This window comes from Amia ocellicauda, chromosome 14 (assembly GCF_036373705.1).
Source record: "Amia ocellicauda isolate fAmiCal2 chromosome 14, fAmiCal2.hap1, whole genome shotgun sequence".
Taxonomy (NCBI): domain Eukaryota; kingdom Metazoa; phylum Chordata; class Actinopteri; order Amiiformes; family Amiidae; genus Amia; species Amia ocellicauda.
Genome location: NC_089863.1, coordinates 9,839,357 through 9,854,707, shown reverse-complemented (window position 1 = coordinate 9,854,707; position 15,351 = coordinate 9,839,357). Strand labels below are relative to the sequence as shown.

The 15,351-nt window shown below is 50.4% G+C and overlaps 3 protein-coding genes and 1 long non-coding RNA gene across 7 annotated transcripts in view; 2 read left to right on the top strand and 2 right to left on the bottom strand.

Moving 5' to 3' along the window:
* The first annotated feature begins 267 nt into the window (after positions 1–267).
* On the top strand, positions 268–8,555 carry ttc5 (tetratricopeptide repeat domain 5). 2 transcript variants are annotated; one of them, XM_066722957.1, is made up of 10 exons: positions 268–374; positions 977–1,109; positions 1,387–1,598; positions 1,676–1,823; positions 1,920–2,011; positions 2,112–2,168; positions 2,273–2,419; positions 2,520–2,734; positions 4,086–4,230; positions 8,113–8,555. In XM_066722957.1, exons 1-10 carry the CDS (start codon positions 312–314, stop codon positions 8,230–8,232), a joined length of 1,332 nt encoding a protein of 443 aa, XP_066579054.1. In that variant the 5' UTR covers positions 268–311; the 3' UTR covers positions 8,233–8,555. The 2 variants fall into 2 exon arrangements, with proteins under 2 accessions (XP_066579054.1, XP_066579055.1); XM_066722958.1 differs by lacking the exon at positions 268–374 and adding an exon at positions 381–561.
* The window catches only part of LOC136768664 (uncharacterized), a 142,777-nt gene continuing 129,652 nt past the window's right edge, over positions 2,227–15,351 (bottom strand). The window contains exon 3 of the long non-coding RNA XR_010822008.1: positions 2,227–2,247. This is a non-coding gene — a long non-coding RNA (uncharacterized LOC136768664). The remainder of the gene's footprint in view (positions 2,248–15,351) is intronic.
* Positions 9,497–15,351, bottom strand: part of ccnb1ip1 (cyclin B1 interacting protein 1) — an 8,893-nt gene continuing 3,038 nt past the window's right edge. For 2 of the 3 annotated variants that reach the window (XM_066722918.1, XM_066722919.1), the window contains exons 2-4: positions 12,897–13,200; positions 10,431–10,577; positions 9,497–10,233 (exon numbers count right to left, since the gene is read on the bottom strand). In XM_066722918.1, the coding sequence (XP_066579015.1) occupies positions 9,805–10,233; positions 10,431–10,577; positions 12,897–13,193 (873 nt within the window). In that variant the 5' untranslated portion in view covers positions 13,194–13,200 and the 3' untranslated portion in view covers positions 9,497–9,804. The remainder of the gene's footprint in view (positions 10,234–10,430; positions 10,578–12,896; positions 13,201–15,351) is intronic. The other variant, XM_066722920.1, reaches the window with a different exon arrangement.
* LOC136768628 (sal-like protein 2) overlaps positions 13,929–15,351 on the top strand; it is an 11,672-nt gene continuing 10,249 nt past the window's right edge. The window contains exon 1 of the mRNA XM_066722912.1: positions 13,929–14,196. The gene's annotated coding sequence lies outside the window, so the exon portion shown is untranslated. The remainder of the gene's footprint in view (positions 14,197–15,351) is intronic.

Sequence of the window (15,351 nt, the reverse complement as noted above, 5' to 3'; positions counted from 1 at the left end):
TATTATTCGATATGTTATATATTTAGGGTAGTGCATCAGATATAATATGCACGTTGACTAGGCAATAGTAGCATGTAGGTTATAATATCAGCTAGGTTAGTGTCCATGATATTGCATGAGTCTTTGTATAGCAGAACACCACACAACACTAATGTACCCTGTTTTTACTACCACGTTACAACAACACCCTACACTTGACCACGACGGGCCGAGCTGATACAGCAGCGGCAGTGACACCCCCGGACGGCAGGCGGCGCTGCCCCCCATCTCTGCCTCTCTTTGTTTTGTTGTCTGTCGCCTCTGTCGTAAAGATGGCGGACGGTGAAGGCAGAGAGACGGCAGCGAACGACAGAGACGGTTTGCAGTCGCTCAAGGTAAAACAGCGGCAGTGCAGCCCTGCCCCGCTGCGGAAGGCGGTCCGGTCGTGTCTCCGCAGGGAGAGCCCGCTGTCGGCGTGTCTGTCCCGGCGCTTTGAGCCGCTCGGTCCGGGACGTCACCCAGCGATGGGCTCGTTACTATAACAACCTTATGCTAATAATAATATTAATAATTTCTTTAACGGTCAGTCTGCTTTGTATCTCGATTACGTTTGTTTTTAATTCTCATGCACATTAGGGTTTGTGTGATTTATATTTGTATTATGATGTGAGATATTACGTGTAATTACAGATGACTTTGCAGTGATGATGTATGATGACGTCACTGTGTTCCGTCAGATTCGTGTGCAAACGCGTGTATTGTGTGTTAATTAAACTGTCTTTTGGTGCCCCGGCTGCACAGAGCGGCCCCGCCTGTCCCCCAGGCTGCCCTTCGCTGCATTGCATTGCACACACATCTGATCCATCTCTCTCTCTCTCTCTCTCTCTCTCTCGTTTGCTCTTCCTCTCTGTCTTGGTTGATCTGTGTCTCTGTCTTTCACCCTGTGTTACTTCTCTTCCTCTCTCTCTCTCTGTCTGTGTTGACTGCTCCGGGGTAGGCACTGGTGGACGAGCTCTATCGTTTCCGGGACCACTACTTCGATACGCACGCCGTGGAGGACGCCGGCAGGAAGCAGGGCGACGTCGCGCAGGAAATGGAGAGAACGCTGAAGAGGCTGGAGGAGGAGGAGGGTGAGACAGACGCACGCAGTTCGCTAAAACACAGACAGACACACATCACTAAAACACAGACACACACACACACACACACACACACGCACAATGACAGATAGACAGACTGCTCTAATACACAAAGATAGACAGACAGACACTACCCAGACACTGAGAGACAGACGCATCAAATCACATTAAATGTCTCTCTCTCTCTCAGCGACAGTGTACTGTAGTGTGCCACTGTGTGTGTCCGTACTGTATTAACCCCTCTCTCTCCCCCGCCCCTCTCCCACAGACAGGTACCGCCACGACGCCGCGTTCCTGCTGCTGAAAGGCCGGGCGCTCAGCGTGTCCCCGGGGTTCAGCGCGGCAGCTGAGGCCCTGCTGTCGCGCGCCGTCAAGCTGCAGCCGGAGCTGGTGCCGGCCTGGAACTGCCTCGGGGAGCAGTACTGGCGGAAGGGGGACCTGAACGGCGCCAAGACCTGCTTCACCGGAGCCCTGCAGCACGTAAGAGAGAGAGAGAGAGAGCGGGAGATGGAGGTAGAGAAGGGGCCGGGGGTAACAGTGCTGTCTCTGTCCCGCAGTGTAAGAATAAGGAGTCTCTGCGCAGTCTGTCCATGGTGCTGCGGCAGCTGCCTGGGCGGCCCGAGGAGCGGGAGGCCCACGTGGTGAAGAGTCTGGACTGCGCCCGGCAGGCCCTGCAGCTGGACATCACCGACGGCACGTCCTGGTGTGAGTCTCCCGCTGACCGGCTGAGCCCCGTGTGTGCACTGTCAGTGTGTTGACACAGTGCAGTGTGTAATGTTTTGACACCGCTGTGTGTTGCAGATATCCTGGGGAACGCCTACATCTCTCTGTTCTTCTCGTCGGGTCAGACTCCACAGCTCTCCCAGCAGGCCCTGAGCGCCTACACACAGGCGGTGAGACACACACACACACACACACACACACACACACACACACACACACACACGGTGAGACATAAACCCCCACTGAGTCTGACTGCTGTGTGTGTTACAGGAGAAGGTGGACAGCACAGCCAGCTCCAACCCTGACCTGCACTTCAACAGAGCCACGGTAACACCTGTCTGCCTCCCTTTGTCTCTCTCACTCTCTCTCTCTCTCTCAGTGCAGTGTTAGTGTGTCTGTATTAACCCTCTCTCTCTCTCTCTCTCTCTCAGCTCTATCAGTATGAGGAGATGTTCGGGGCGGCGCTGGCTGGGTTCTGCCGGGCCGGAGCTCTGGACCCAGGCTGGTCAGAACCAGCACAAAGGGAGAAACAACTGCTGGAGTACCTGGAGCGGCTCACCACACTCCTGGGCAACAAGGTATGCTGGGATACTGGAGGACCAGACTCTCGCCCTCACATACAGTGTAGTGTTAATGTACTGTAGTGTCCAGTTCCCCTAATCTCTCTCTCTCTCTCAGGGGAAGGTTCGTGGCAAGAAGCTGCAGTCCATGCTGGCGTCCTTGGGCCCGGCGGCGCTGGGCCCGTGCTCCGGCCCGCAGTACCGCTCCCCCTCGGGCCGGGTTGGCAGCCTGGAGACCCGCAGCATCTCTGGCCTGAGCCTGGGGCCCAACCCCGGGGCGGCCGCGCTGGGCAGAGTGGTGTTCAGCCTGGCCTCCGCCGACCGCATGAGCTTGTGAGTGGTGGTGGGTGGTATCGGCAGTGCAGTAATAATAATCCCAATAACAATAATTAGGGTGGGGGGAAAAGCGGATTTCCAAATTAATCGACCAATTTTGTTAAATATTGTATCAATAAAATCAATATATTGTATAAAATATATAGCAATCAATGTAAAATTGCAACAGTTTGAATTTTATTATGAAAAAATAACAGAATGAACGATAAAATAGTATAAAATAAGATAAACGGATCAATACAAAATAATAAGTCCAAATTCTAGAACATTTTGAAAATTTGATGAATAATTAGGGATTAAATATGACAGCATTAATTCAACATGACCCTTTTTAGATGATGATGAAAATAAATGACAAATAATGAAATTCCAGTAACAGCAAACTTTGGGTACTGTACTTCTTTTCAGATGTAACTGTAGCTGTAGAATGTGTAGACGTGTAAATTAAGCTGCGGCGCTGAGAGGCTCAGAGCTGTGGTCAGCTGTGGCCTGAGGGCAGAGCTGCCTGGGACCCTCACTAGGTAATATGCCAGTAATAGCATATTTCACCAAAAAACGCATGTAGATGTAAACATAAAATAAACACGTGACAGCACCACGCATTGTATTGCTTGTAAAATACAAGTAATAAAGGCAGCTGCTGTTGTTTTACAACAGGATTAGCAAGGAAACATTAGAAAATAATTCTGGATTTACAAACTTGATTTACACCAATAAATACGATTCAAAATAATATAAACGAACAGGTTCATAAACAGAAATAAGAATCTACAAATAAAAGACTTGTGCGAACAACTCGGTAGAAACGAGAAAAGATCCAAATGTAATGCCCTGATTTCAATGCCCACGCAGCTGCGAGGGTACAGTAACTTCATAAAACTTATTTTAAAAGCAGCAATTGTAATTCTTCACTACTAAACTACGTAGGGGACATAATAAATAATATTTATTGTACTTCCTGATCAAATAAATTGTATAATCCCCTGGGGAATCTTGCTGTCTGAAAGATCTAACGTCCGCAGCTGCAGGTTTTCAGGGATATAAGTTTTAAGTAGCTATTTATAATACTGCCAGTCATAAACAAAGTTTTAAGCAGCGTCTGTCACCCGTGACATTTAACTCCATGAGGGAGTCGCTGTTGGTTTTCACTTCACCATGAGAGGCTGTATTTGTCCCCTATAACAAAGGATATTAATGCGTACAGCCCCAAAGAACTATCGGACATTATCTGCATTCATTTCTGCCGATTGCCGGTAGTTTCAAAAAGCTCTTATCGGCCCTGATAAATCGGTCGACCTCTAGTAATGCCCCGCTGCGTGTCTGTATTAACGCCCCCTCTCTGTGGCAGCACGTTCGGGCTGGTGGACAGCGAAGGCTCGTGCTGCGCAGTGATGGTGTACAACAGTGCGGACAGCTGGGGGGTGCTGATCGGAGACGCCGTGGCCATCCCTGAGCCCCAGCTCAGACTGCACAGCATCAGCCACAAGGACCAGGTCAGCACACGCTCACACACGCTCACACACACACACACACACATACATACATTTGGGGCAAACGTTGATCACTCCAGTCAACACACTGCACACACTCTGGACTATCCACTCAACACACAGCGCACACACTCTGGACTGTACACTCGACACACTGCGCACACACACTGGACTGTCCACTCAACACACTGCGCACACACTCTGGACTATACACTCGACACACTGCACACACACTCTGGACTATACACTCGACACAGTGCACACACACTCGGGACTGTGCACTCGACACACTGCACAAGCTCTGGACTGTCCACTCGACACACTGCGCACACACTCGGGACTGTGCACTCGACACACTGCGCACACACACTGGACTATACACTCGACACACTGCACACACACTCGGGACTGTGCACTCGACACAGTGCACACACACTCGGGAGTATACACTCGACACACTGCGCACACACACTGGACTATACACTCGACACACTGCACACACACTCGGGACTGTGCACTCGACACAGTGCACACACACTCGGGACTGTGCACTCGACACACTGCACACACTCTGGACTATCCACTCAACACACAGCGCACACACTCTGGACTGTACACTCGACACACTGCGCACACACTCGGGACTGTGCACTCGGGACTGTGCACTCGACACACTGCACAAGCTCTGGACTGTCCACTCGACACACTGCGCACACACTCGGGACTGTGCACTCGACACACTGCGCACACACTCTGGACTATACACTCGACACACTGCGCACACACACTGGACTGTCCACTCAACACACTGCGCACACACTGGACTATACACTCGACACAGTGCACACACACTCGGGACTGTGCACTCGACACAGTGCACACACACTCGGGACTGTGCACTCGACACACTGCACACACTCTGGACTGTCCACTCAACACACTGCACACACTCGGGACTGTGCACTCGACACACTGCGCACACACTCTGGACTGTCCACTCAACACACTGCGCACACACTGGAATATACACTTGACACACTGCACACACACTCGGGACTGTGCACTCGACACACTGCACACACACTCTGGACTATACACTCGACACACTGCGCACACACTCGGGACTGTGTACTCGACACACTGCGCACACACTCGGGACTGTGCACTCAACACACTGCGCACACACTGGACTATACACTTGACACACTGCACACACACTCGGGACTGCACTCGACACACTGCGCACACACTCTGGACTATACACTCGACACACTGCGCACACACTCGGGACTGTGCACTCGACACACTGCGCACACACTCTGGACTATACACTCGACACACTGCGCACACACTCGGGACTGTGCACTCGACACACTGCGCACACACTCTGGACTATACACTCGACACACTGCGCACACACTCGGGACTGTGCACTCGACACACTGCGCACACATTCTGGACTGTCCACTCGACACACTGCGCACACACTCGGGACTGTGCACTCGACACACTGCGCACACACTCTGGACTATACACTCGACACACTGCACACACTCGGGACTGTGCACTCGACACACTGCGCACACACTCGGGACTGTGCACTCGACACACTGCGCACACACTCTGGACTATACACTCGACACACTGCACACACTCTGGACTGTCCACTCGACACACTGCGCACACACTCGGGACTGTGCACTCGACACACTGCGCACACACTCTGGACTGTCCACTCGACACACTGCGCACACACTCGGGACTGTGCACTCGACACACTGCGCACACACTCTGGACTATACACTCGACACACTGCGCACACACTCTGGACTATACACTCGACACACTGCACACACTCGACTGTGCACTCGACACACTGCACACACACTCGGGACTGTGCACTCGACACACTGCGCACACACTCTGGACTATACACTCGACACACTGCGCACACACTCGGGACTGTGCACTCGACACACTGCGCACACACTCGGGACTGTGCACTCGACACACTGCGCACACACTGGACTATACACTTGACACACTGCACACACACTCGGGACTGTGCACTCGACACACTGCGCACACACTGGACTATACACTTGACACACTGCACACACACTCGGGACTGTGCACTCGACACACTGCGCACACACTCTGGACTATACACTCGACACACTGCGCACACACTCGGGACTGTGCACTCGACACACTGCGCACACACTCGGGACTGTGCACTCGACACACTGCGCACACACTCTGGACTGTCCACTCGACACACTGCACACACTCCGGACTGTGCACTCGACACACTGCACACACTCTGGACTGTCCACTCGACACACTGCGCACACACTGGACTATACACTTGACACACTGCACACACACTTGGGACTATACACTCGACACACTGCGCACACACTCTGGACTATACACTCGACACACTGCGCACACACTCTGGACTGTGCACTCGACACACTGCGCACACATTCTGGACTGTCCACTCGACACACTGCGCACACACTCGGGACTGTGCACTCGACACACTGCGCACACACTCTGGACTATACACTCGACACACTGCGCACACACTCTGGACTGTGCACTCGACACACTGCGCACACATTCTGGACTGTCCACTCGACACACTGCGCACACACTCGGGACTGTGCACTCGACACACTGCGCACACACTCTGGACTATACACTCGACACACTGCGCACACACTCTGGACTGTCCACTCAACACACTGCGCACACACTGGACTATACACTTGACACACTGCACACACACTCGGGACTATACACTTGACACACTGCACACACTCGGGACTGTCCACTCAACACACTGCGCACACACTGGACTATACACTTGACACACTGCGCACACACTCTGGACTGTCCACTCGACACACTGCGCACACACTGGACTATACACTCGACACACTGCGCACACACTCTGGACTATACACTCGACACACTGCGCACACACTCGGGACTGTGCACTCGACACACTGCGCACACACTCGGGACTGTGCACTCGACACACTGCGCACACACTCTGGACTATACACTCGACACACTGCGCACACACTCTGGACTATACACTCGACACACTGCGCACACACTCTGGACTATACACTCGACACACTGCGCACACACTCTGGACTGTGCACTCGACACACTGCGCACACACTCTGGACTGTGCACTCGACACACTGCGCACACATTCTGGACTGTCCACTCGACACACTGCGCACACACTCTGGACTATACACTCGACACACTGCGCACACACTCTGGACTATACACTCGACACACTGCGCACACACTCTGGACTATACACTCGACACACTGCGCACACACTCTGGACTATACACTCGACACACTGCGCACAAACTGGACTATACACTCGACACACTGCATACACACTCGGGACTGTGCACTCGACACACCGCACACACTCTGGACTATACACTCGACACACTGCGCACACACTCTGGACTATACACTCGACACACTGCGCACACATTCTGGACTATACACTCGACACACTGCGCACACACTCGGGACTATACACTCGACACACTGCGCACAAACTGGACTATACACTCGACACACTGCATACACACTCGGGACTGTGCACTCGACACACCGCACACACTCTGGACTATACACTCGACACACTGCGCACACATTCTGGACTATACACTCGACACACTGCGCACACACTCGGGACTGTCCACTCGACACACTGCGCACACATTCTGGACTGTACACTGAACAAACTTAGATGGTTGTTTCCTAGTCTAACTCTTGTCTATCTCCGTGTCCCTCTCCCTCTGTTTGTACCTCTCTCTCTCTCTCTCTCCCCCCGTCCCACAGTCGTTTGAGTTCCGCAGTATCCGGGTGGACTCCCCCCTCCTCCTCATTGTTAATGGCAAGAAACAGGGAGCAGCGAGCCAGAGCGTCGCCTCCGTCACATACACGCCCCAGAGCGACTGAGAGGGAGATGGAGGAGAGAAGGAGAAGGAGAAGAGCCAGGAGGTAGAGAAGAATCAGGGAGGATCAAGAGACATAAGAACATGGGGAGACGAGGAGGAGGAGGGGACACGGGGAGAATATTGCCAAGGTGGAGTGGACTGTAAATATTAGTTGTGTATTTTTGGGGTTGTGTGTCTTTGCTGTATATATTATACATATTTTTTGCGGGGGGGGGGCGACACAGGCTGTCATTTTTGTATATAAAGCTTTTTTTGTTACGTTTTGAAACCTTGCCCGTAAATATGACAACTATGTCACTCAAAATATAAAGCAATAACAGAAGCCGCCTGTGTATGATTTTTTGTTTTCTTGTCTCAACAAAGGGACATGACTGACTGGACACTACAGCACATTAACACTGCACTGAGAGAGAGAGGGTTAATACAGACACACTGAACACTACAGCACATTAACACTGCACTGAGAGAGAGGGTTAATACAGACACACTGAACACTACAGCACATTAACACTGCACTGAGAGAGAGAGGGTTAATACAGACACACTGAACACTACAGCACATTAACACTGCACTGAGAGAGAGGGTTAATACAGACACACTGACTGACTGAACACTACAGCACATTAACACTGCACTGAGAGAGAGAGGGTTAATACAGTACAGACACACTGACTGACTGGACACTACAGCACATTAACACTGCACTGAGAGAGAGAGGGTTAATACAGACACACTGACTGAACACTACAGCACATTAACACTGCACTGAGAGAGAGGGTTAATACAGACACACTGAACACTACAGCACATTAACACTGCACTGAGAGAGAGGGTTAATACAGACACTGACTGAACACTACAGCACATTAACACTGCACTGAGAGAGAGAGGGTTAATACAGACACTGACTGACTGAACACTACAGCACATTAACACTGCACTGAGAGAGAGAGGGTTAATACAGACACACTGACTGACTGAACACTACAGCACATTAACACTGCACTGAGAGAGAGAGGGTTAATACAGACACACTGACTGAACACTACAGCACATTAACACTGCACTGAGAGAGAGGATTAATACAGACACACTGACTGGACACTACAGCACTGCACTATTAACACTGCACACCATCTGAGGATGTAGAGAAAAGACGACTGGAGAAAAGGAGAAAGAGGGAGGGTGAGTTCGTTCTACTCCGGTCACAGCAAGGTCAGAGGCAGCAGATGGACAGAACAAAGTGAAAGAGAACCATGCAGACTGAGGGAAAATACTTTTATTGTTTTTCAGACTCAGGGAGGAACACATGACCTCCAGCAGCAACTGAACAACTTGACTCAGAGAATAATGAACTAAAACTAACCTTGTGTGTGTTGGGTGCTTCAGTACATACAAAAGGTCTTAAACCAAACATCAAAATGTATAAATGCACCCAGAAGCTCAGCTATTCTCTGTACAGCGAACATGAATATGAACTTGTGTGTTGAGTGCCTGAGATGCAGCAGTGAGTGCTGGGGTCTTCCAGTGTGTCAGTGACAGCACGTGGTCATGTGTGTGTTACAGCGTGTATCAGTGCGTCTTGGTGAAGACCCGGGGTGGGCCCTTGTAGGCCTGGCTGTGTCTCACTGGGGAGATGAACTGGAAGAAGCCCGTCTTGCCCGAGTCGTTCTCCAGCGCGGACAGGAAGCTGTGGTGCCCCCTGCTGTCCCCCTCCATCCCGGCCTGCCCTGGGCTCTGTCTGGGGGTGTGGTACCGCACTGTGCCTATGGGTGTGGCAGCATTACCCTCACTGTGCCACAGTGTATCGCAGTGTGTGTCTGTGTGTGTCAGTGAGTGCTGACCTGCGCTGTACTCGGTGCCCTGGCTGGCCTCCCTCTCGCCCACCATGCTGCGCAGCCTCAGCGAGTCGTACATGCCCTGCAGCTTCTGGTACTGCCGATTCCGCTCCATCAGCCGCTCGGACACCTCGCTGTACTTCCGCTTGTACTCCTCCAGCATCTGGGACAGGGGGAGGGATACAGGGAGGAGATAGAATGAGAGAGGGAGAGAGAGAAGGGGAGGGATACAGGGAGGAGAGAGAGAGGGAGAGAGAGAGGGGGAGGGATACAGGGAGGAAAGAGAATGGGAGGGTGAGAGAGTCACATAGAGAGAGAGAAGGCAGGGAAGTATGGTATCAATCAATGGGAGAAACGGACCTTCTTGAGACAGTTGACCTCCTCCCGCATGGCGCTGAGCTCCAGCTCCCGGCTCTGGCTCTGCTGGGAGAGCAGCTTCTCCACCTGCCGCACGTGGCCCTCGGCCCGGGACATGGCGAACTCCTGGTACAGCCGCTCCTGGTGCACCTGGGACAGTGGGGGGGAACGGTCTAACGGTTACATCCTGGTTGTGCGGATGACTACTGCGCCGTTTCCACCGGCCCTGGATGCTTAAATGGGTGTTTCCAACGGCTTAAGTGTCCGGACACGTCCAGGTTTTCTGGACGCTTAAGTATCTGCTGCCAGACATGGCCATCAGCGTCCGTCACGCCCACCCAGGAGTACTTCTCTTTAAGAAGCGGAGATGTGTCCTTGACTTGTAGACAGACAGGGAAGAGAGACGCATCAGATACACACTCACCTAAAGGATTATTAGGAACACCATACTAATACTGTGTTTGACCCCCTTTCGCCTTCAGAACTGCCTTAATTCTACGTGGCATTGATTCAACAAGGTGCTGAAAGCATTCTTTAGAAATGTTGGCCCATATTGATAGGATAGCATCTTGCAGTTGATGGAGATTTGTGGGATGCACATCCAGGGCACGAAGCTCCCGTTCCACCACATCCCACAGATGCTCTATTGGGTTGAGATCTGGTGACTGTGGGGGCCAGTTTAGTACAGTGAACTCATTGTCATGTTCAAGAAACCAATTTGAAATGATTCGACCTTTGTGACATGGTGCATTATCCTGCTGGAAGTAGCCATCAGAGGATGGGTACATGGTGGTCATAAAGGGATGGACATGGTCAGAAACAATGCTCAGGTAGGCCGTGGCATTTAAACGATGCCCAATTGGCACTAAGGGGCCTAAAGTGTGCCAAGAAAACATCCCCCACACCATTACACCACCACCACCAGCCTGCACAGTGGTAACAAGGCATGATGGATCCATGTTCTCATTCTGTTTACGCCAAATTCTGACTCTACCATCTGAATGTCTCAACAGAAATCGAGACTCATCAGACCAGGCAACATTTTTCCAGTCTTCAACTGTCCAATTTTGGTGAGCTTGTGCAAATTGTAGCCTCTTTTTCCTATTTGTAGTGGAGATAAGTGGTACCCGGTGGGGTCTTCTGCTGTTGTAGCCCATCCGCCTCACGGTTGTACGTGTTGTGGCTTCACAAATGCTTTGCTGCATACCTCGGTTGTAACGAGTGGTTATTTCAGTCAAAGTTGCTCTTCTATCAGCTTGAATCAGTCGGCCCATTCTCCTCTGACCTCTAGCATCAACAAGGCATTTTCGCCCACAGGACTGCCGCATACTGGATGTTTTTCCCTTTTCACACCATTCTTTGTAAACCCTAGAAATGGTTGTGCGTGAAAATCCCAGTAACTGAGCAGATTGTGAAATACTCAGACCGGCCCGTCTGGCACCAACAACCATGCCACGCTCAAAATTGCTTAAATCACCTCTCTTTCCCATTCAGACATTCAGTTTGGAGTTCGGGAGATTGTCTTGACCAGGACCACACCCCTAAATGCATTGAAGCAACTGCCATGTGATTGGTTGGTTAGATAATTGCATTAATGAGAAATTGAACAGGTGTTCCTAATAATCCTTTAGGTGAGTGTACATCAGCTACATTATGAAGTGCCGTGTGCGATCACAAAAAAAATAGTTTTATTAGCAACATGGAGTGAAATCCACATACAGAAACAATAACTGCTCAGTTAATATCTGAGTGTTAAAAACTTGCCGAACACAGATTTCACAGGACCGGTGCAGTGCTGTGACTAGATAAAAATAAACTGAAGGATAATAATCGGAACTGTACCAGCCGATGTTATTAATATTGTATGAACAGCTGGCGGGCGTTTCAGGCTTGTTGTGTGAATGGTGTGCAGGACAATCCGCAGAGAGTCAGTGTGAAGGTGAACACGATTAAGTTAACGTGCCCATTTACAAGTTAAATGAGTGAATAAATAAATACAGCAGATCTGGGTTTCCCTCTAAATCATTAAGGACTGATTTAATAAATGCGCCCATAAGTCCATAAACACCATAACTGCAATGTGTAACTTTAGTTAATTTATAACCTGTTATATTGTAGCTGCTGTTACTGAATTATTAATTGTGAAACGTGTGTATTTTGTTTCAACTGTAACTTGCCCTGGTTAAGGACGTCTGATATGTAAATTTAAAATAATTCCATGTCAGGTTCTATTGCTCATAGTGTTTTTTCCTGTACTTGTTTTTAAAACGAAACACAACAGTATCCCACAATTGCTCTGCTCCTCCCACAACAGGTATGGACTTCACAGTGGCCAGGTTTTACAAAAAGCTCTGTAACGGACGCTTAAGCCAGTGGAAAGGAGGCATAATTTAGCTACATTTTGTATGTCATTGAAGATCTGTGGTGAGATCAGTGCCACCAGCGCGGGCATCTCTCCCCAACCTGTACCTGGTAAGTCCAGAAGGTCAGCGCCCGGGAGCTGATGTCCAGCACGGTCTCGGGCCGCAGCCCGGCCAGCACCATGGCCTTGTACTCCTCGGAGGGGCTGAGCTCGGTGCGCACGATGTCCAGCTTGCCGGACAGCGTGTTGGAGCAGGCCGGGCACACGGCGGGCGAGCGGCCGAACTCCCCCGCTCCGTGCTGGTCGCAGAACACGTGGGAGCAGGCCGTCACCCAGGCGAAGCCGCTCAGCTTCCCGCGGCACTTGGGGAAGTTACACAGCAGGGTGTCCTCACACAGAGACATGGCAGGGCTGGGGTGGGGGGCAAGAGGGAGAAAGTGGAGAGATGGCGAAGGTTAGGGAGGAATGGTGGTGGGGGGACAGAAGCACAGTGAAGGGAGGGAGAGGAGGAGGAGGAGGAGGAGGGTGGTGAAAAGGTGCAGAGAAGTTGGAGAGAGAGAAGAGATACAGGTGAGAATACAGACTGATTGATGGGACACTACAAAACTGAGACAGTCCGAGAGAGGGTTAATATGGACTGCACTGGGAGAGAGAGGTGGGGGTGATTAATGTAATGCAGTCAGACACACACTGACTGATTGATTGGTTTCCTGAAAACTACAGTACACTAACACTGAGAGAGAGAGAGAGAGAGAGAGAGAGAGAGAGAGAGAGAGAGAGAGGAAGCGATTGACCGCACTTCACCGCTACAGGCTATTTCCATTTCTCAGATAGACAGTGACTCTCAGCTACACGACGAGCAGAAATAGACACGGATAATCTCCCGGGCGACATACAGGCTGACCTGAGGCGGACGGACAGGCGGACAGTGGGATGCTGGAGCAGGAGGAGCAGGAGGAGGAGGGGGCAGACTGATCACAGGAACAGCGCTGCCGCAGACTATCAGGAGAATTGTCCGACTGACACAGGCCGCCTGCAGACCGCACCAGACAGACAGAGAGAGAGACAGGATCCAGTACTCCCATCTACCGCATAGACAACCGTCTGCAGTAAACAATGGCCTGGCAGATATGATTACGGACGCGGGGGTATGATAAGACACCCCCCACACAGACACACTCGCAGCCCGTTCAGAGCGACACAAGGCGCCGACTGACGGACGGACGGACGGACGGACGGAAGCAGAGATACCCTACAGCCGACTGCGAATATCGGGTTGTTTTCTCCTCCCTGTCTGTGTGGAAATGCCGGCCGTGGAGCAGCGGTCTGCACTGCCCGGGTGAGTGTGCGGGCTTGCTAAGCGGATCACGGACTCGGACCGACGGCGACAGCGGCACGACCGTGTGGGTGAGTACCGAGCATACCTGCGTTGCTTACAGTAATCATCATCATCATCATCATCATAACAATAATCATAATGCACTTATGAATCATAGCCGATGTGAGCGGGATCGCGATGCGGGCAACAGGTGGCTCGTACAGTAGCCGAGAGTGACAGCCGGTTATGCCAGAGATACGGGCGCGATTACAGAAATATGAATCGCGTTTGCAGACGACGGACCCCGCTCGCCCCCCGTCGCTGGACGTCACAATGAATCACAATGACAAACCCTGCCCGGCCAGCGCGGTGATTAGCCTTTATTGCGAGCGATTTAATTAGCGGATGCAACTATAGTGAAGGCTACAATACTTTAAAATAATAATAATAATAATAATAATAATAATAATAATAATAATAATAATAATACTTAAATACATTAAAATAAAAACAAACATAAGAGCGTTAGTTCCTTCCTATGTATGCATGTACAGTAGGGTTTTAGCTACACAAAAGACTAGTCACTAGCTCATTTTATTACGAGAAATGAATCCAGTGCACTGTACACTTAGCATCTGGTCATTATTTACTGTCTCGTAAATATCAGGACAATTCAACAGTGCCCTGTGTGGGGAAATCTTCATAGTACAATAAATTAATACAATATTTCTCTTTACTTGTTCTCATAACTGCGTGTCTGAGAGACTGGAAAACGAGTGGCTAATGACGTCATCAATAATTTCACCGCACATCAGCAGGCATCTGATGACGTCATCAAACATGACTCGTCATCGGGCATCAACTCGCACGTCATCACCAGACTCAAACACCTTATTTTGACATCATAATAATAATAATAATAATAATAATAATAATAATAATAATATCAGACTTACTGTTTTAAATGGAATCTGTTGGTTTATTTGCTTGGAGAGGAGGGCAGTAATTTATATTTTAAGTGCAGAGTAATAATACAAAGCTTTAAAAACAGTTAACTGGTATGACCACACTAATAATGAATACATAATAAACTCATTTTAAAAAGTGAGTGTCACAGATGTACACACATACGGAAACAAAGCCATTAAGTAGTTTAAAAATGCAGGCCTGTACAAAATAGCAGATTTAGCTGGGCTTCACCGCATTTCTGTCACTTTAGTGCCACCTTAAAATTAATGTTATGC